Source organism: Enoplosus armatus, chromosome 14, assembly GCF_043641665.1.
Source record: "Enoplosus armatus isolate fEnoArm2 chromosome 14, fEnoArm2.hap1, whole genome shotgun sequence".
In the NCBI taxonomy this organism is placed as follows: Eukaryota; Metazoa; Chordata; class Actinopteri; order Centrarchiformes; family Enoplosidae; genus Enoplosus; species Enoplosus armatus.
Genome location: NC_092193.1, coordinates 4,466,972 through 4,487,771, shown reverse-complemented (window position 1 = coordinate 4,487,771; position 20,800 = coordinate 4,466,972). Strand labels below are relative to the sequence as shown.

Here is a 20,800-nt window from a genome sequence, read left to right as displayed (position 1 = left end):
TCTGTTTTTATCACGAAGGAATACATGTAAGAGCATTTTGGTGTTGCAGTTTGTCAATGTGGAGCCAACTTTGGATACTGTATACTACTGGGTAGATTAGTAGTATAGTACTGCATCATAAGTATATCATGTCTTCTTTCTGTAAGAAATAACTAGGGACTATAACCTAGCCATTATTCAAGCTGTCTGAAGCTAATGTTTTGCTAATACAACATTCTACCTGTTTAAATTTACTGTCGGGTGAACTGTGCTGTGTCTTTTTTATTGTTCTTATTTTTGTGTTTACTAGTTCTGTTGTTTTGTACTTCCTATGGGGACGTAATGTTGATCCAGTTTCCGTGTTCATTTTACAATACCTTTGGTCTAACTGTTGTTTTATTGTAAGTGTGTCTGGGTCGCTGCATAGCTGTGCACAGATAGTGAGGGCAGAGGAGAGGATATCCACACAAGTAAACTTTTTGGAAAAAGTTTTATCACACCACTCGTCTACACTGACTGAAAGTTGAACTTTCTAGATATTAAGTTGCGGACGATATCACCTGATCCGCCTATCAATCATCTCAAAGCCTAGAAATCCTTCTCCAACTCAACTGCTTCTGTTTACATCTTCTCCTTTTGTGGCCGGTTTGGATTTGATAAGAGAAATCAATACGAGGAAATGGCTTTTACCCAGATTAATCTTATCAGTGCATGTCATAAAAAGAGCAAGTGATATTTTGTACATAGCGCACATCCTGCTGGCTCTGATAGGTGGTGGTAGGTTGTTTGATGCCTACGTAAGCAGTTGCACTGAAGTAGCCTCTAAGCTTTGGAAAAATGTCACTCTAACATTCTGGATGGCTGTAATAGATCTAGTCTGAGTGTCATATTTACATAGCAGGCCACAGGTAATAATGCAGCCCAATTACAGCATGTAGGACAACACGTTATGACTTGAATCGTCCAGCTAAATCACCCCTTCTATTCAAACATTGCATGTTTTAGTAATTTCAGTTTTTGAGGGATAGTTTGTTTATAAAGCTTGACTCCTGTCTGGACTTTGCGGCAGATTAAATTAAATTATTACGGCCCATTAGATGTGCACAGTGTCCCCACCTGTATGTCAGAAATAATATGATATTATGAAAATGTGGAAGTGCAGCAATTATCCTGAAATGGTAATAGTTGGTAGCTCTGGTAATAGCTGTAGAGAAAATAGACACTGACAAGTAGTTGAGGCTCTAAAGGGCTCATGAATCAAAACATTAAATTTCACTGAAGTCCACATCTGATGTCTTTTGCTACTGCTTGCATATCTGCCCTGTTTGTGTGACGTGCACAGGCTGCCAACAGGAATCATCTCAAAGCAATAGCAAAAAGAAAGGATGAGTTTCCCAGAGATGTGCCCTCCAAAGCAAAGAGAAGTTTCTGTGGGTTGATTGTAAAATAAAGATGGTAATAATTAGCACTTGAACGGTAGCCGTATTCCAACAAAAGGTCTGGCTGCATGCCAGTGTTGGAATTAATCATTTATTCTGCTCATTTCCCTTTTAAACGTATTTTAAAAAGCTGATCTTAATCTTTAAATTACTTTTAAAGGGGAAATGTGTGATACAGCACATTCTTCATTAGAATTATTACAGCACCAGCGGTAAATGTTGGCTATTTAAAATCACTTCAGTGTCACTGTGTTGAGTTAGTCTGCCCTATTCAAATAATTCATTGAGTTTTCTTCTCCCACCTCAATGAATAAAATTACAGAAGACCTTAATCTTTTAAAATCTTAAAAAGTCTCATAAAGGAGACCTGTGAATGTGCCGCGATGAGTGAGCAGGTGTCAGTCAGCAGGAGTCCTCTGGGTTCGTCTGTGAGGAGTTCCTGATGAGGGGGTCGACTTCCTCCAGCTAGACAACATCTGCATCAGGTGGAGATCAGGAGATACATATAGAAGGAAGTGAGAGACACAGCTGTTTATTGCATTGCATTACTGGCAGATTGAAGCTGCTCTTGAAGAGGAAATAATCTCATGGGGTGATTAAATCAGCGGGGGGGGGCACATGTCCACATGTGATCCGCTCAGATTTATGATCACCAATGGCAACAACATAGCCCCTGCCATTGAGATATGATCTGAACCAACGGAGGACTGTACCAGATAATACCACCCGCTTTTCCAGTCTGTTGAGAAGTATGGTGGTATTATGGTCCACAGTATCAAAGGCACTAAGATCAAGGAGTTAGAAAAGATAAAATAGGAGTTATTCGAGGGAAGGGATAAGGGGTAAGGTTGGTCTCAGCAGTGAACAGCTCTTTCATCTGGTCTGTGAACTCCAGGAGGGGGAGAGGAGAGGGAGAGGGTGACTAGAGAGGAGGGAGAACTGGATGGGATTTGGGCGGTTGAAGAAAGTGAATCCTGACAGGTGGTAGTTGGCATGTGGGGTGGAGACTCTCTCTCTCTTGGCTCGGATGTCACTCATGTTTTAAACTCTCTTCAGGGCTGAGGCGGCTCCCCTTCAACGTTTCTGGTGTGTTGTTAAGTCTTGTCTGGGTGACGCAGGAAGTAAAATAGGTTAGAGGTGAACGATTTTACTCCTGACTTGTTAAAAGGCAAATTCCATTTGTCCTAAAAAGATGTCTGCAGCCCCAGAAAACACGTCAATATAGTGCACTGAATGGAGGGTATTTGCAGTTGAAAGCCAGATGTTCAGTGCCAACAATCTGCTGAATCTCTCAACTCCTCTTCTGACTGCTGGTAGGAGGCCATTGATAAACACCTCAGTATTCAAGGTGTGTTCAATGATTCTGATCGCAACCAATGAGAGGAGATTTAAATGAATCAAACAGGGATCACTGATCTGAGGCAGTTCAATCATCCTGTAACCTCAGGCGTCTGAGGCCCACAGCTTTACATATTTCCTTCATCTCTGGTCTGCAGAAAGACGCACGTTAACAACTGTCAGAAATGTCATGTTCCCACACTAAAGCGACAGGGAGCAGCAATAAAGACATAACTGCAACTTAATTATACTCGAAGATGAGGGGTAAATTCTGAGCTCCATGCAACGGAGGAACAAAAGAGCTCAATGATCGTTCACCAACAAAACCTGAACCTTATCTCTCAGATTTCTGGTTGTGCAGTAATGTACACGCTCTGCTGTGGATGGGGGAAATGTTGTGTAACATGTAACCTCTTAAATATGTATTTATAATGTGTATACTCACAGGTTAGATCCATTGATTCAAAATAAAAATCATACTCAGTGAAAACATTTTATTTTCATCAAACAGATTTTGTCTGTAACGAAACAATCAGAACATGGTTTAAACCTCCCGTTTTGTTTTTGTTCTTTATTTTTATGGCATGTCACTCAAACTCATTGACATCACGGTTACTCACCAATCACCAATACTAAGTACCATTACATTATTATAGTTACACTGAGAACCAGCTTACTACAGACCTTAACCAACCTGATTGATAAAACGTAATGTTTTATTTAATAATGCTTTTAGGTGTACAGGTGTCCAAATATGCAACTGTTTTGACACTGTTTCATAGTCACGCTGGACTGAGCCTGAACGCTCACGACTAACAGTCTTTTTGATGACTTCTTTCTGTTTTTAGTGCCATGGTAAGATCGGGTCACTTGAGACACATTTTTGTACTCTGCCCCTCAAATAACATTTTCTGTGTTTTTCACAAGTGAAACGACATGACTCAGTTTTATAACAAAAATGTTATGCTTTGAAACGATGCATAGCAAGTGTTTAACACCAGTGACAGAAACACTGCAGAAAACAATGGCTGTTAATTTGTTGTGGGGTGATTTAAAATAGAGACACAATGAGATTAAGTTTAAAGAAGCACTTTTGAAGTTTTAGTAACTTTTGTCATTAAAATCCCATCTGTGCTGTGGGGTCTTGCAGAGAGACGGCGGTGTGTGTTTTGATAAACAGCTGCTGTCGATCCTCTTTCTGCTCCTCATCCTCCCTCTATCAGCAGCACTCTTTACACATGAGCTGAATTAACACATGGAGGGATATCCTTCATTTTCAGTGTTAATATCAGAATGGCTGTTTTCTTTATGCCCACGTCTGCTTGACTCAGTCTCTCGGATTATCTGTCTGTCTCCTTCTGATCATCTCTCTGCTTTCCATCCGGTCACAATCCACCTGTCAGACCGAAGCAGATTAGCATTTCAAAAAAACACATTAACTGTCGCTGCGTGCAGTGAACGAGGTGACAGACAGCCACAGCGTTATAGAGTCTGTGCCGCTGTCACTGTTAAAAGCTTTACTGTTCAGAGACATTTAGAGAGCTGGGAGAGGAAGCTCCCAGCAGGCAGCATACAGCAGGGAAGAGAAAACGTTAAATTGGGGTAGAAAGAAAAAGTAAAGTGAACTGGATGTAAAAGCTTTTGAGGGAACCACCCATGTGATATGGATGGCTCATGGATGTGACTGGGTTTCCTTCCCATGCCACCATGTGTAGAAAAGAAAGAAGGATAAACTGAATGCCTGTGTCAGTCCAGCACTACCCTGATTATGGCTCAGATATGTCAAACCTTCACTGCTTTTAAATTAATCCAGACTACACACTGGAAAACCCAGTTTTACCAGAACAAAGTTCTGTGGGAGACACAGCTTGACTTCTTCGTATGATATGCTTTAGATAAATCTTTGTAGCTTCAGATGTGTGTGCAGTTTTAGGGTTAGGGGTTAAACTTTCTGTGTGGGTGTGTGCGGTTAAAGGTCAGTAAATTGATGTCACAGCCTTCTTGCTGACGTTCTCCCATATTTCACTCGGAGGCCTGTCCTTGCTAGCTTCGAGAAAAATGTGTCTATTGACCCGGCTTGGCTTGTAAAATGTATATAGTTCACTGCTGTGTACATCCAAAAAAGCCTTTAAATGTAAGCTAATGTATGTAGGAGTTTTCACTGTTGGTTGCCTCCTACGCTTTCCTACAATGTGAGTTTGTTTGGCTGCACTGTAAACAGATACACCAGTTACTGTGGTGTATTTCTGTCAAAGTATCTGCTTGGGGGCAGCAGAAACAAGTTGTTAACAACACTGAGATATCATCACCTTTTTAAGTAGATACAGCAAACTTGTTGCATATTTACACACATCCAGCATTTACAGAGCAACATTATCATTCATTTGAAGTTTCTGGCCACCTGGTGAACGCAAACTCAATATTCACTCTGTTTTTGGTCTCTACCAAGTCTGAGGAAAATACCTGGCTCCTCTGCTGCTAAATATTCCACGATTTTCACCAGCTCATCTCTAGCTCAAATTTGGTATAATTTCTTTAATATGGTAAAATAAAATTCTCCCTCACTGAAGTACATACAGTATATTTATTTAGTTATTTTCCCAAAGAGCTTACAATGTGAATGGTTAAACCTTCAAAGGGAGGGGTTAAAAGTAAGTGGGAGAGATGTTGAGGACATCGTAAAATATCCCTGGAGGGTTAGTAGGTGACCAAAACATATGATCACAACCAAAGGTATGATGACTGAACTTCTAAATAAAAGTACCCATCTCTCTCCAAGAGAAACCCAACCACAAAAGGGTGTAGCTTGACATTTTCCCTATCCATACACCATTAAAAATACTGATACCTCCATTGTTTCCAACATTTCGATAAGTGACATTAGCCAGAGATTGTTACAAAGACATTAATTCAACATTTACATTTTTTAATATTTACAGTTAAAACAAGGATATCAACACCTCATAAGTCCAACACTGTTGTCTGTTTGTATCAATATATTCACAATTTACAGTAAAGCAACAGATAGACAACACTGTGTGAATTGTTATTTTTTGCCTCGACATGCTGTGGAGCCACAGCCTCCAGCGAAGTGTCTGAGTGGCTCCGAGTTCAGTGTAAAGCCCTGAGGCGTGGCAGGACGCCCCCCGTCTGCAACCTCTGCTCCAAAAACCGCCAGTTAATCAGGTCATCAGGCCTCCAGTTAAATGAAATACTCCTTTGGGTTTTCACCGGAGACATTCTGGGAGTCAGTCTGGTTGTTGAAAGGGAAATCTGGGCTGTCCTCCTGTTTGGCCCCCTTCACTTCCTGGTTTCGATACGTCTCTTTCCGCCGGTAGAGGAATCTGGCAGTTATCGCCAGGACAGTCACAATCACAAAGATCACCACTGCTATGACACCTGCAAGGTAGAGGACAATTAAGATGTGAAAGACTGAGATATCAGATAATTGTCTCATAGATGCCTATTTTTCTTCCATTGTGCTGACATTTCATTTCCTAATGTTTTGATTATCTGGCTAATCTAACTTTCAAGTTCATTGAACATCATTTTAAATCTTTTGAATCTATTGAGCGCTTCTGCTCCGTTGAGCACATTTGGGAATATGAGGGCAGGTTTCATTTAATTGTAATTCCAAAATACGTCGGAAATCAATTTTCATACAACATTACATTATAAAAAGACCGTGCTTTTTAAGATAACAGCAAAAAAGTTTTCCCATCAGCAAGTCATTCCTGCATAGGTTTAATTAGACAAGCTGCCCTTTGTGCACTGAGACAGAGTCAGGCCAGTTTAATGGACAGTTTTAAATGACTTTTCTGTGTCTCACCTCTTCTGTCTACATGATTATAGATTGAACCTTTTCAGTCTTCACTTTGAATCAATCTGTGCTGGCAAAGCAACAAAGTTTTAAATTAGTTTTAAATGGACTCTTGCCTGGCACATCACTTTATTCTTTCTTGGAGCTCAACATCTGTTCACACAACTTTCTCCACCCCAGCTAAGGTGACGCGTAACTTTCAAACTTGATCTTTGTCACTTTGTTGAAAAATGCACCAAACAAATATATTGAATATCAACATTTGATAGATGAAAATCAGTATGATTGCTGTGTACCAAAAGCCAAAGATCCTGGTGTTACACCAGTGAAACAAGGTGAGACAGGTTCCAGTACAGTGAATTACAGTGAAAAGGTTCAGTACCTCCAATCAGAGCTGAGTCAGTCCTGATGGCATTGACTAAAGGTTGACCTGAACCCACTGAGCCAGACTGGTCTACAGCAGAGAAAGAGAGAGAAGTAGTGAAGGAGAGGAGGAAGAAAGAGGGGGAAAAGATTAAAAAACAAAAATGAAAAACCAAAGGGCACCCAGAAACAGAAGAGAAGATGTACGAAAGAAATTCAGGAATCATACAAAGTCGAATGAACAGACAAGAAAACAAGAAAGAAAGAGACAGAAGAAATATCCAGAGACAAGATCAGAACATCATTCAGAGTAAACAGGGAATACTACATCAGCTCTCCAAAGGACTCTAATAAAGCATCACAAACTGGATGAGAACGAGCCCAGGGGAAGGAAATCCCAAAGGAGACTTCCCCCTCTGTGGTCCAGATTAATTAAAGCATTGATCATGCTGTCTTTAGTCTCCAAAAAACAAGGACGATACTATATGCGATTAATGAGCCCCCTATGAGCTGGAAAAGCAGCTTTCATGCAATTTCAACACACAGAAATGAAGAGACAACAGAAGATGCATGCTACTCTACTCTACCAACTTCTAATGTAATGCTATCAGTTACAAGTAAACAATGTCATCAGAAACGTCCTTGTTGTTTTGAAAAGATGTGGAAAAATATTTGTCCCAAGTATTTCATTTTTAGATATGACAACTATAAAAGCTGTGTTGTTAGCTTTTTGCCATTGCTCACTCCGCAAACTAACGGCTGTACTGTAGTTAAAGTGTTAGCAGACGCAAATACCAAAGCGAGTCTGGATGAGTGCAGCGGTGTAGCTTGTGATGCTACATAATAAGGGCTTCAGGCTTGACAAGTGAACCAAAGACGCTTTAATGACTCAATCTGGCATACAAGGCTGCACCATTGTTGTCACTGTCGGCTGCACTGACTGTGGCTTCTTCTGTAGTCCTTAAAGGATAAAGCCGATTGTTATTGTCAACCAATCCCATGAAAAGACAAAACCAAACAATGCATTAATCTGTCTCTTAATACTCTCCGACTCTGTGGCCCATTCGTTCATAATGAAGAAGTAAATCTTATTAAATATAGTTACATCATTGTAAAACGGCTGGGCACTGGACTTTTTTAAAAGAATGGGACTATTTTCAGCAGAGGATTATTTAACTTTTGGTGTTTTGTGTGTATTTATATATGTGGGATTGACTCAGAATAAAAGGAATAAGATACATCAGGCTTTGGCTACATTACAAAGGCATTATTTCTCAGTTGGAGCAATTCATTGTTGGTTTGGGATTTTCATGAAATTCAATGACAATGAGAACATTAGAGAGCCAGTCATCCAGCTCTGAACTTCCACATACAGTCTTTTGTCTCGAACTTTTTAATGCAATGTGCCTTATGTCTATGATTATCATGTTACCTTGCTTTGTAACTTCTAGGATTTACCAAATTTGCAGGACTACAGCTATTAGAAGTTTCTACGCTACAAATAAATAGTCAGAAAAACATAGTTGACCTCATTTTGGATATATCATGTGACATTTGCTACAAACAGAAACGTAACCCTAACTAGTATCCTCACATCATATCAAGTTTGATTTTGAATTTCGAGGACCTAACCAACTCCTGCCCTCTTACCTGACAGGTGGTGTGTGTTCTCTGCTGCGTAGGGATTGGCCGAAGCCAAGGACCCGCAATTGGACTGGACTAAAGGTCCGGTGATGATGACGGGGCTGGTGTCCGGGTGGAGCAGGGCAGCTTTCAGAGGGCTGATGGAGTTAAAGTGGACCACCGACAGACAGCCGGTAAAACCGAGAGACGCCAGCCTGGCCAGGTCTGGATCCAAATCATCAGACCCTGTAGAAAGAAATGGAATGAGAGAGTTGAATATGTATCATTCCTGTAAACTGGATAAAAGAGCCACAAGTTACTAAACTTAAACTTTTTTCTGTAAAAGTAAATGGAAATGGAATAAAGTGTCTGTTTTCCTGGATAGTGTCTTTTGATTTTGTTCCCAGTAGACGTTATTGAATTGTGAAATAGTATCACATCAGATGAGGAGAATCTCAGTCCGTTCAATACTGCATAACCGGTGAATATGTGTGCCGTTACTATATCAGACTTAATAAAAAGATGAATTAAATGAAACATATACATATTAAAAAGAAAATCTAGGCCGGCCGTGACACATGTTTAGGTAGATGTAATTGTCTGTCTACACATGGGAATGAAGAGCATGACAGAAGTTCACATCCTGGCAAGTCTTCCAGTTATCCTGCAAGACTTCTGGTCGGTAAGAGTTTTATTATCTTGCTCCAAAAAACTCAGTAGTCCTTTAGGGAACAACAGTGTGATATTTCTAACTGATGTCGTTCATTCATTATGCTGACGACAATACTGTTTATCTGTTGTACTTTGTTTATATATATATATGTATATATATATATATATATCGTGTGTTTCCTCTATTGAGTGCAGCAGTAGGACACAAATTGACATCATGTCAGGATCCGTAATGCGAATCACCATCCAATCAGAAAGAATGACAAACATACAGACACTCGCCGCCCTCATTACAGCAGACAGACTGCCAATGACTCAGCTTCCAGTCTGCATCTGTCACTCCACAGATGTGCACTCTCACCTCTATCTGTTCACTTTATTGACTTAAATCCCTTCATCATTCACCTCCACTCCTTCACAGCAGTGTAAACAGCAGCTGTGAAAGCCGACATCACCGCTGTAAACAGCTGCATCAGTGTCTGTTCAGATGACAGAGAGGGGACTGTGGTTTTACCAGAACACATCTGCATGTTGATGAGAGCAGCAGGAAACATTGCTGCAGCCTGTAAGCTCCTCTCAGCTGATACACTCTTCACTCCATCACCTCTCGCCCCCTTTCTGTCTCTCTGTATTCCTTCCGGGTCCATTAGTAAGGCTGATGGATGACGGGGTTGGCAGGAAACGACAGAAAATCCACTTTCCTGCTGCTTTTCTGATCCTGATCTGACTCTCTGCCGCCTCTGGTTTGACAGAGGGGAGGACCGGTCACATGCTGACATGACGGGGTTAAAACACACTGAGCTGAGTTACAACGTGCTGCAGGTTTACATCCAAAAAGACAAAAGATCTTGGAGGTTTTGTATTAGTTACTCCATAAGACATGTAGTGAACATGCCTCGCATAGAATGTAGATTTATTTAGTGTATCATGAAATTGTGCTAAATTAGGTTTTGACAGATGTTTGAAGGCTAAAACCACAAACCAATATGTTTTGAAATTAACCAACTGATTTCCGCATGCAATGTTACTTTAATTTTGATAATTTCATGCCTAAAGATGCAATTAATTAAAATTTTTGAGCGCTGAGAGTAAAACAAAAAGCCTCTGAAACATCAATTACAGCTTGAAACAGTCAAAGTCTCTGTTTGATTTAATCAAAAGAAAAATAATGCTTGCATGTGTGGGATCCAATTAAATTTTTCTGAGGTTGGCTTCACATAGACAAACACAGCAATGCTCAGCACTCACACAAGACATATGAAACTCAACAAACTGCAGAATATCAGTGAAAACAAAAAACATTAATAGTAATAATAATAGACCTGTTGATATGTCATTTTTTAACAAGGTTCAAATTCAGTACAACATATTGACAAACTGCTGGAATATATCGGTCTGAAAATACATTATGTGCAGTACCACATAACAACAATAACAACAACAAACGGCTGCATGTTTTCTGCACTCTCTTATGCCAGAATAGAAATAAAAGAAGCATTTTCTGACTTGACGGTACTGATGAGAGCCATTTTAAATAGCCGACTCATGTTTTACTGCTAATGGCTGATGTGTTTCCTTTTAAACTGACAGTACGGTTGCTGTGTCTCTGTTTTATCAGAGCGGTGTGCCTGCAGCCTGCAGCCTCTCAGCCCCTCATGTTATTAACAGCTTATATCTCAGTCCGTCTCTGATGGAGCCATGACGGAGCCAATTACTGTCTCGCCCCGGCTCTGTTACAGGTCCCTGTCCAGGACTACACAGCTAAATGGATAAAGCATGGCAGTAAAACAACCTGGGTTGGTGACACTTTGCAACAAGGGATCCATCAAATGGACTCCTGTTCACTTCTGTAACGGGAGTGAGGAGGAGACGCTATGTGAGGTCAGGGAAAGCTTTGACCAAACAGTCCGACTCCCTGGATTAAGACTGGACAATAACTCAAATGTATTTAATAACCAACATTATGCATCTCTAACGACCTAAATTCAAGCTCGTTTCTCCTCTGACCACAGCCAGCATCTTTGATGGGTGTGGTCAGGAGCGTGCTTTGTTGCACCTGTGACCACAGCCAACGGTGATGTCACCGATGTCAGCCTCCTGGAGTACACCTGTACATCACTACAGCACTACAAGAGGTGAGAAGTTAAAAACAAAAACTTTCAAAAACTTTCAGAGGGTGTTAAGTTACTCTTGAACAAACCAATCAGCTCACAGTCTCATCCAGAAGATCTAACCCGTCATACTGTATTTAATAAGGTATTTGTTGTTATCAGAGTAAATTATTGACAATTTATTATGATATAGAGTTTAGGTCATATCACCATGCCTTTCTTGCACACATTTAATTTTAGTTAACTTTGCAGGTTCACTGCAAACTTTAGTCCTTTCTTCTTATCAGTCTCTTCTCATTACCATTAGAAAGTGAAATGTTTTTAAGTTAAGACAATCAGGGCGATCTGAAGTCATGTCTTTATGACATTAACGATAATCAAATAACTGGGTAACAGTGATCTGAGCTATAGAGAAAGTTGTGGTTCCTGCAGTAATCAAGCACGTGTCTGACAGCATCAGCATCAACTCTACACCTCAGTTTAAAGTGTAACACAAGAACCTTTAAATTATGTGGCTAAATCCAACTTCACTCTCTGCTGAAGTAGTTTTCTGTTTACATCTTGACTCAGCACTACTTAGCACTAAGATGAAAATATATCATACTGAGTGCTAACAGATTTGGCTACATTTTCTTTCCAATGCTTCAGTGTTGGATGAGGCCAGTCATCTCAGAGCTGTTGTTCAAATGAGTTTTGAGTCTGAGTGCCCTCTAACTAAAAAAACCTTGTCAAGAGCTTTTACTGCCTCCTCACTTACCGTGCACTTTGCCCAACACCAGCGACTTGATGGCGTTGAATTCTCCGTCAGATGTCAGGTTGAAGTCTTCTCTGGCATTTTGGTCAATCTGAAACAACCAACATATTTCTGTTATTAATTGTGGGTAAAACTTTTTTGTCGCCTCACCAGACTAATTCAATAAAAACGAACTTTAAAAGACTGAGTTTGACTTTCGTGCCATTATTTTCTCAGTGTAGAAGTCAAAAACCGTGGTGTTATCTGAATTTGGAACTCCATTCATTTATAGTTGAACTTTTAGAACAGTGATCAGCTTTCCCTTTATTCCCTTTTGTTTCATGTCAAAGAGTCTCGCCATGTGGCTGTGGAGAGGAAAGCAACCAGAGCCAAAACTGAAGTTTCAAACTAAAACATCAAAGCTTGAAGAGATACTAAATGTTCGTCTAATATTTTACTTTTAGCATTTGACTTCATAAGTAGGAGTTTTAAACACTGATTACTTCAACAAGTGTGTCAATTACTTGACTTGAAACACTGATTAAAATAACAGTTTTATTTTCTTAACCTAATTACAGATGTGATGTTTAGTGCTGTGAAATCACACCTGCATGTCTTAAACATTAACTCTGGCCCTTGGATGAAACATTTCTGTTTATCTATATATATTTCATGTCATGTAATTCTGTGGCTCAGCAATGATGTGTGAAATGAGAGTTGCAGTCCCTGAAGTGTTCAAACTGAACTTAAAGTGGGGTGAGTTGGACTTGAATAAATGTGTATTAGCTTGTAGGTGCAAATACATGTGCACAATCTTCATCTGTTAACTCTTCACTCAAGTTAAAGACTTAGTACATGTCCCTCTAGATCTCACCATACATTTTAAAACGTAGATGTTTAAAAAAACAAAAAACATCTGACACATACACATATAAATGGAGTAAAACTTCTTCTGCAGATAATATTAATATTACTAATATTAGTCTTGTGCTCATGAAGAAATAAATAAAATGGCTGATATTTGGAAAAAAAAAAAAAGCTCCAGTTTTCATTGCTTTAAATTTATATGATTTATTTTCGTACATTATATTATATCATATCATACTATAACCTGAAATGTTTCTCCTCTGGTGTCCGGACAGAGTGGACTAACTGGAGCATGATGTGAGATCAACAGGAGGAAAACACTGAGCACTGGCCTCCATGACAACAGTATGAAAACAGAGGACACTGTGTATTGGTAGCCCAGAGTGATTTAGGCTCCAGTGAGTCATTTTTCAATTGGACATCGGCTCAGGGGAGAGGATATGATACTGTCCACTTGTGAGACTAGTGGGGAGACTGTGGGCTGCTGGCCATCAGGAAATGGCACACTGAGGTTCACCTGATGTCCCTGGAGTATGGTGCTAACAATATAATGATTCAAAGTGATGGAAACTGGCAAGATGAGATGCACCTCCTATTTCACTGGAGCCTCACAACACAGTGAATCAGGAGGCTGCACCCATGCAAGACGAGGTCACCTTGTGTTTCATCTCAGGGTGTTGGTAATTATACAGGCATTCAGGCTGCTGGCTCCTGGTTAGATGAAGTTAGCCTCATATATCATCTGAGGCTGTTGTTAACAAGATAAGACATTCAGTAGATCCAGATATGAGATACGAGACGCTTCATATTTTATCTGAAGCTCCTCAAATGTGTAGTTTGTCTCTGCTGCCCTGCCGTAGCTCTGCTGTCATCACTGGCCTTTATTATGGCTGGGAGAAACAACACAGCACTGTAGAGAAGGGACTCTGTTCGTGTATCATTTTAATCAGTAAAAAAGGAGGGAACAAACGCCCACATATGTGACCTACCATGTGTCTCTGGTAGATCATTAGTTCTAGTATTGTAACATTTTGGTATCTTGAGCGACAGCAGGTGATTTATTATCTCAAAAGTGGGAAAATAAATACTTTTAAATGCCATGTGCCCAAAACTTCACTATTTTTGTGGGAAATTGGTAAAACTTTGACACAAGTAACACACTGTTTCCATCCATTAAGAACTACTGCCCCTGTTTCCACAGAAGGAGAAGGTACAGAATGGAAGGAGACCATGTACAGCTATATGGTTTAAGTTATCATGGCTATCAGTCAAGTATCAGTAGTCATCAGCAGCAGACTTTGAAGGTGGTTGTTAAAATTTGGTAATTTCATTACAACAGCGGCTGTTCAGTTTGGCATCATGTCAGTGACAATGGAAATCTATGCCAAAATATGGCAGAATAGACAGCTTTCATTTGTCACTGGTTTGACTAGCTGTAAATGTTTGTTGCACAAAACGAGACTGGTCGATAATCAAAAACTTTAACAGCCCACTGTGTTTTTAGCCATATTTTGGAGCGTTGTCTTTGGAACATACTGAGCACGTGGATGGAAAACTGGATTATGCTGCAGGAGTGGTTGGGCTCTTTTTTCATCTTGAAACTGGGTGGAAATTGTTGGAATATATTATAACCAACATCAACTCCTGCTGTTTTTTGCCTGTTCTGGGCACTTGAGATTGCAAGAGTGTGTGACCATTTCTGACAAACAAGTTGTAACAGGACCTGCCAACATCTGGAAGTTTTTCAAAGTCTGCGTAGTGATGGAAACCCTGAATATACAATGTGCTCGGGTACGTACCAATCAACATCTTTTTAATTTTTTAATTTTTAGACCATATTGTTCTTTGTGTCCATCTGGTGGTTAAAAATATCACTGTCACAGCTTTTATTTTGAAAAGAGAAGTAAAGAGTCCAACAGATGGCCCTTCAAACCAAAGAACAAATTAAGCTCGGCTCTCAGTTTGAGACTGCCAGAAGTGAGAGTGAGCGGTTTTGATAATTACGAGCTAGAAAAGCTTTATTTATGGCTAATATGTTGTTAAACAACAAGTCCTTTTGCAGGCTCAAATTATCTATAACGTTCACAATTTCATCCTCACTCTCAATTTTGTCATCTACATGCTTCCATACACTTAAGGCCAATCTCCCAAAATATAGTATTGTGTATTCATTCAACTCTCTGTACCAACAGGTATAATTATACGGTGTGTGTGTGTATAGTTACCTGCACAGACACAGAGTCTGTCAGTCTGCTGATGGTAACGGTGTGCAGCTGTCCGTTGGCCAGACTCTTCACTCTGCTCCTCAACACTTCAGCATCTCTGCTGCCGTCCAGCTTGTATCTCACCTCCAGCTTATCTTCACACACACACACGCAAAGTTTTTCCAATTTAAACTTTTTCTCTTGATGAAAACATCCAGGTCGTCTTCTCTAATCTTTTCTTATCTTATTTTTAAGGATGTATTTTTCACTTCACTGATAAATCTGAATGATGAGTATCTGAGTCAATGAAACTTTCCATATTAAGAGGATTAGGAGTTAATTCCCTACTAACAACACAACTCCAAATCTAATTAATTTTACTAATATTTGGAGGATTAAGAGTAGATTTAATGAAAACCCTGTGATGTTTGGGCTTTTAAGACTTTTAGAAGGACGCCGTCCTTCAAATGCATACATATTAACATTTATTATACTTTTCAAATATAGTAATTAATCCCATAAAGAACATTACATGATTATGATTCATTATGTTCTTCTTTTTATTACAAAGGTTTATATACCAAGAAGAAATAATTATGCTATTTGATGTAAGAACTCCTCCAGTAGGCTGTTGCTCTATGATCTATTCTTGAAAACAGGCCTTCAGTGATTGACAAGGGATTTCTGTGTTTGTAATGAGGAGGTTTAACTGCAGTAGAGGGGGAAAAGAAATGAGCCGAACAAGAGAAAGCTGCCTGGGATTTAATTGGACATTTCAGTTTAAGTGCATCTACCTGACGACTCCACGGTCAAAATGAGACCTTAATGCCCTGCTGTCCATCAGCTTTCTCTGACTCATTAACACCAGGAGAAATCCATTTACAGCTAATCTAGCAGCAAAGTGCTGATTTTATTAGACTCCTGGATGCTGAAAATGTCATTTTAAATTCAAAGTGCCTCCGACTACTCTTAAAAGCCAAACTCCCAACATGATTATTTCAAAGTTTATAAAACACATCTGCAAGTTTTCTGCTGTTTTATTCAGCGGCACACTGACCCGCCACCCATTAGCAGCCCAGCAGACCTTTATTCCCTCAGCATCACTCATCAGGTCTCAGTGATAAGACCAGAGAACACCTTTTATTTCCAGCCTGAGACAAAACATAATAACCGGCCCGGCTGGACGGATTAAAAGGCAGTAGAGGCTGACAGGGTGAATCCAGAGAGAGGAAAGATCCTGACAGATCCTGACAGATCTGGTAAAGCTACAGAGCAGAGGAGAGGATGAGGAGGAGGAGGAGAGAGGAAGAAGGAAATGAGGAGAGGTCGATATCAGGAGAAGATGACAGGAATGAGAGAGAGTATGTGAGGAAGAGGGGAGGAGAGGTAAGGTGAGAGGCTGGGAGGAGCTGAGGAAGAGAGAAAAGTAATTGAAAAAAGTTGAGGGATTAAGGAAAAGTCTTGACAAGATTTTTAAATAATATAAAAGAAGGAAGAGCAACAACCAAGAAGGAAAATGGAAGTTAAGATGTAATTAACTATAAGAGGAGGAATGGGGGAGAGTAAGAATTTGAAAAAGGAGGTGAAAGAAGACTTCAAGGGAGAAGGAGGCAAACAGGAAAATAAGATTATAAGAAGCTTTTCATAAATAGGACATGCAACCTGAAGTCTGAAGGAGGGCAGACAAAGGGTGGAGGAGGAGAGGTGTTTAAGAGGCTTTTCATAAAAAGTGATGCACCAAATATTCAAAATGCAATCTTCTAAATCAAAGCTGCAGGAAAGAGAAGTCAAGGTAGACATGACGATTTAAAAAGAAAATAAGACCCTCCACCTCAAGAACATCCGCCACATAAACAAACCCCTTCAAAATAAAAGCCTGCTCACCGTGCTTGTTGATGAGCAGGGCCAGGTACTCTCTGTAGTAGGAGCTGACGTAGAACAGCACAGCAGGACTCTGGTTCGTCCTGAAGCTCAGGGAGACGTTCTCTCCTCTCAGCGTCATGTCAGAGTAGATGGAGGACGGCAGGGCGCTGCTGTTCCTGCTCAACTCGTACGGCTCCTTGAAGGTGTAGCTGACGGACGTCCCAGACTTGAAGCTGGCCGACACCTCTGGAGGAAGAGCGACAGCCAGTTACAGGTTACAGAGTATAGAGTAGAGTATAGACTTTCATTTGTCAATATCAGAAATGGAAAAATGAAAGCTTCTCAAGATGTATAAAACAAGGTGTTCTTTGAAAACAATGGAGTCACACTGAGATCAAAGATATCATCGGGAACTCTGACAAAAAAAATACTGCATCATAAAGCTTTCATTTTTGTCCATTGACTCATGCAGACTACAAACACATTCAAACCTCTTGAACCTTGAAAGATAAATTGAGGCTTTTTGATGTTTTCAGAACAAGAGCACTGCCATTGATTTTTCATCAAGGAAGCAGACTTCAGTACTTTCTTTCTTGTTTTTACATTACTTTTACATTTATATTTTAGGGATTTTACTCCCTCTTATTCACAAAGAGGCTAGTTAGTTGGTTGATTTGAACTCTGACTGATTTGAACTCTGACTGAGTTTATTTGAACCACGCCCAAAGAGACTTTCCCATACGCGACCATAGATGTTCTTCTTCTGGCCTTTCTCCTACAGTTATTCTATGGAGGACAAGAACTGAAACTCAGCAGGATTAAAATGCTACTGCGGTTCATTGCTCTAACAGCAGCAAGTCATTACGTTCATTACTTGGTTTAGTTTTATGAATAGATTTCTTGGAAGTGGAATGCATTGACTTTTTATCCTGCATGAACACCATTTATTTCAATTTGCAGCATCTCTTTTGTTTTTCATCCAGTAGAATTATTGGTCAATATTACCAGGAAGAGAATAATTGTTTCCCTGGCAGAGCACAAGTCACTTTGTTTCAATATTATAATAAATTGCTCAGGGTTATTTTAGCTCAATAAGATATTTACAGCATCTAAACAACTCTGACATCGCCACACAAGGCTGTTCTCAAAATACCAACACAAAAGCAAGACAAGAAAACCTTTATACTAATTACAAGAACAAGTTTACACAGCTATATCCATGCAGTATTTCACACATGCCTCAAAGCAATTAAAATTCACTTTCTGTGCCTCCGCCTGCTGACGTAGACCCCAATAAGTACAGCAGATGCCAGTAGTTGTTGGGAAGAGGGCAAAGATAGTCCCCTTAGTGAACCCAGACATAAAGTTCAATGTGATGACGCATTATTAGTGCAATGCATTTAACATCAAACGCAGGACTTAAATAGACTTCCACACATCAAACAGACACTATTTGCATGAGACCTTTGATGTCACATGGTAACTAAGTACTTCTTGATGAGTGTTAAGTGCAGTAAAAGGTTCACTGGAATGATATGGATTCTTAACCTTTAGACAGCAGCAGAAAAACACCCACACTTGGTCGTTCTGAACAGCAGTCTCCGTCTCGTCTTCTTATCTTGTGTTTATTTTTATTCGCGTTCCCATCCTTTGAGTTTTGTAAAGTACATTATGAGAACATATCCAATTAGCTGTCCTATAGACTGCCTATGTGCACAAAATGGCTGGAGACACAGACGTTCAGGATTCATCTGCACAGTGAAGGACTCCTACTGTTTCATTCTGTAACATCCAAACAGCTGTGACCTTGGAGGTTGAGATATACGAGTGAACTGCAGTAAATGTAATGTAAAGAGGAGGGGATGGAGGCATGATGTGACACTGTGCAGCATGCTGTAAAGTGGTTAGATGGGTCTCATAGAGACAGGTCAAGGTAGGTGGCACCATCAATGTTCGAGCTGAAGAGAAATATAAGATAGAACAAACCTTCTTAATAGCTTCAGCTTTATAAAGACTGTGGCGACTTTGTCCGCAGAACTTAAAGGTACTCTGACAACTAGAAGCACAATAGAGCAAATTTTCTTCGTTTCACACAATTGTGTGAGCATGAGGGCAACGTGATACACACTCTTGGGATTCATCTTATGCTTTTCCGCGCAATTGGTTGTGGTAAGACACAAAGAAATATAGCAATGCGCAAACGAAGACGGTGAAGGAGGAGCCTTCTAGCAAGTAAACATGGATATGAATGCAAGATTTACAGCTTTACAAATGTTTTAAAAGGAAGGAAATACATTCAGCACATCAACGATATACACAGAATGCATTTTTGTGAGTAACACTAAACATAAACAGAACTTTTTGTTTTTGAGAAAACTCTGCGGGACACCATTACCTATCTTATAGGATGTGACATGCTGCTGTGAAAAAAGCCCAATAGATAGAGAACTAATATTCTCCTTACATTCTTCTTCCAAATACATTTGAAACACCTCAAAGTCACCTCCAAAGTGAGAAAATTCCCCAGCCAAAGGAAACCAACATATGGAAATTGGCTAGTATGACTTGCCTACACCTCTGCAGTACGTATATGTGTGCACCTGTATGGCAGAAGACTCCAGTGTAGGCTGACAGGCCGCAGTCGCAGTGGAAGCCGTTGACTCTCTCCACACAGCGGCCCTGGTTCTGGCAGAACGAGCCGTAGCTGCTGCAGTGACCCGGGCAGCCGTGTCGAACCCCGGGTGTGATCCTCGCCCTCTCCTCCAGGTCCAGGGTGACGCCGTTCAGCTGCAGGGAGCGAATACAGCCCCGAAAGCCCTTCTGCCTGGACGCTGTGCCTCCTGACAACACAGGAAACAGGAAGGACGTCAGCACGAGCATTTACATTTTAGACATTCGTTCCCAGACCAAAGAGGTGACAGCTAAGGATCTACTCCAACACACCAGCACACTCTGTCCTCTTTGTCCCAGCCTTTCTTTTATTTCTTTGTGTGTTGACAAGGCCGTATGTTTTCTTTCTCACTAGTTTTTCACTTCTCCTCCTTCTGTCATCTACAGCAGATCCACATGTCGCTCTGCTCCGCCAGAAGCTCCAAACTGTCAACACTCTTCTGATGAAGTGACACAATGATTAAACAGCAATGAGGCAACAAGCTGTAGGTGGAAAACTGAATCGGAGACATAACTTTCATCAGCTGCCTTTAGGTCTGTCTGTATGGCGTCATTCTAGCTGCTGACTGGCTAACTAGGTGGTTGGCTGCCTTTCTCAATTACTGTCTGTGTATATGGTCATGTCTATATATTCCCATCCACCTCCATCACCTCACGTGCAATTTGTCATATTTTTTTAATCTACAAACCTGAAGATAAAATATGTCCATCTTTGCACACACACTTCCTCAACCCTCATATGTGATAGCACAGCAATTGAAATAGTTCAGCATTTTGCGCTCAGCCTTCAAAGCTGACAACTTCCTACTGTTCAGCAGCAGCAGCAGCTTTTCACACCAATAAATCACTGAGCTCTGTTAGTCCCTCTCTCAGCTCTCACACAAGTCACACACTATGAATCACTGAAGTAGGTAGACGTCACTAAAGCAACAACAGTGCAGGCGTAAATATTGAAAAATGGCACAATGAGAAGAAGTACTTTAACTGAGCTGACAAGCTGTGTTCATTGACACTGAGAAAACCAGACTAGACAGGAGACTAGAGACAAGACTAGAATCTGTCCTACTGGGAATTAATTTAATTTAATATATTTATATATATTTAATTTAATTTAATTA

At 40.2% G+C, this 20,800-nt stretch overlaps 1 protein-coding gene across 2 annotated transcripts in view; it reads right to left on the bottom strand.

The window, feature by feature from the left end:
- Nucleotides 1–5,958: 5,958 nt before the first annotated feature.
- LOC139296771 (contactin-associated protein-like 4) overlaps nt 5,959–20,800 on the bottom strand; it is an 85,099-nt gene continuing 70,257 nt past the window's right edge. For both annotated transcript variants that reach the window (XM_070919283.1, XM_070919284.1), the window contains exons 18-24: nt 19,613–19,852; nt 17,034–17,258; nt 15,171–15,304; nt 12,103–12,190; nt 8,590–8,808; nt 6,959–7,030; nt 5,959–6,155 (exon numbers count right to left, since the gene is read on the bottom strand). In XM_070919283.1, coding sequence (XP_070775384.1) covers nt 5,959–6,155; nt 6,959–7,030; nt 8,590–8,808; nt 12,103–12,190; nt 15,171–15,304; nt 17,034–17,258; nt 19,613–19,852 — 1,175 coding nt within the window. The remainder of the gene's footprint in view (nt 6,156–6,958; nt 7,031–8,589; nt 8,809–12,102; nt 12,191–15,170; nt 15,305–17,033; nt 17,259–19,612; nt 19,853–20,800) is intronic.